This window comes from Pediculus humanus, genomic scaffold (assembly GCF_000006295.1).
Source record: "Pediculus humanus corporis 1103172108982 genomic scaffold, whole genome shotgun sequence".
In the NCBI taxonomy this organism is placed as follows: Eukaryota; Metazoa; Arthropoda; class Insecta; order Psocodea; family Pediculidae; genus Pediculus; species Pediculus humanus.
In genome coordinates, this window is record NW_002988368.1 from 1 (window position 1) to 1,051 (window position 1,051).

General features: G+C 32.0%; 1 protein-coding gene across 1 annotated transcript; it reads left to right on the top strand.

Moving 5' to 3' along the window:
- Nucleotides 1-56: 56 nt before the first annotated feature.
- Phum_PHUM621470 (uncharacterized protein) lies at nt 57-701 on the top strand (the record flags this gene model as incomplete). Its single annotated transcript, XM_002433237.1, has 1 exon — nt 57-701. One exon carries the CDS (start codon nt 57-59, stop codon nt 699-701), a length of 645 nt encoding a protein of 214 aa, XP_002433282.1.
- Between the last annotated feature and the right edge of the window lie 350 nt (nt 702-1,051).

Genomic DNA, 1,051 nt, shown 5'->3' on the forward strand with positions numbered 1-1,051 from the left:
CTTCGGATTTATGTACGAATTTAAAAACGATAGTGCCACCTGCAGATTCATCGGAAATGGAATCCGTTAAAATATTGTCCGAAGTTAAAAATTTTAATTTTTTAAATGATCCAGGGACATCGATAAATTCCGAATCTTCCGTTTTTGATAGTGGTAAACCGATGACTGCATTATTACCATCATCACTTCCGGTTAATGCGATAACTCCCTTACAACCAGCTACAATAACGGCCAATTTTGTTTCTTACGTTGACAAAGATATTAAAAATAACGAAATTGAAAAAATAATAAAAGGTTTGCCGCCGTCTACGAAAGACTCATTATCCAAAGTTGACAACAGCGACGAATCAAATATCAAAGTGAACGATTCCAAATTAGAACCAATGATAATATATAGTTGTAATCTTGTTGACGAATCGAGTTCTTCGTCAGAAAAAGAAGAACTTGGACTCATAACTCCAGATCCCACGATGCCAAGTGCCGCAATACCCGTGCCAGCTGTATCTCATGCTCATGTTTCACCATGTTCCGATGATATAGATTTAGGAAGAAGATCCCTGATGCACGAATTAGAACCAATCATCGAGCATAAAGATGAAGGAACTTTAAGTATTGAATCATCGACTCAAATAAAAAATTTGACTTCGCCCTCGTCACCTGAAAAATCATCCGACGTTGAAAAAAATGATAATAAAATATAAGTTGCAGAACATGTGATATGTCTTAGAAATGCGATGTTGAACGTATTTTTGAATGGAGGCCATTTTTCAATTTTTGACTCCTTCATTGTAAAAAATGTTTTAAGTGTTTGAGGAATTTTTTAAAGAGCTTTATATAACCGAAGTGTGATTAAAGTTTAATTTTTAAAACTCTTAAGAAAATCTCGAATCTTGCAGGATCACAAGATTTTCTCCCGAAAACAAAAAAAATTTTTGTGTTATAAACATAAGTATAAAACGTTTAATGTCGCATGATATTAAAATAATTTTTTTTTAATAAATCTTATTAAACAGTTTAATAATTTTTTATTGATTTTTGATATTTATTTTAG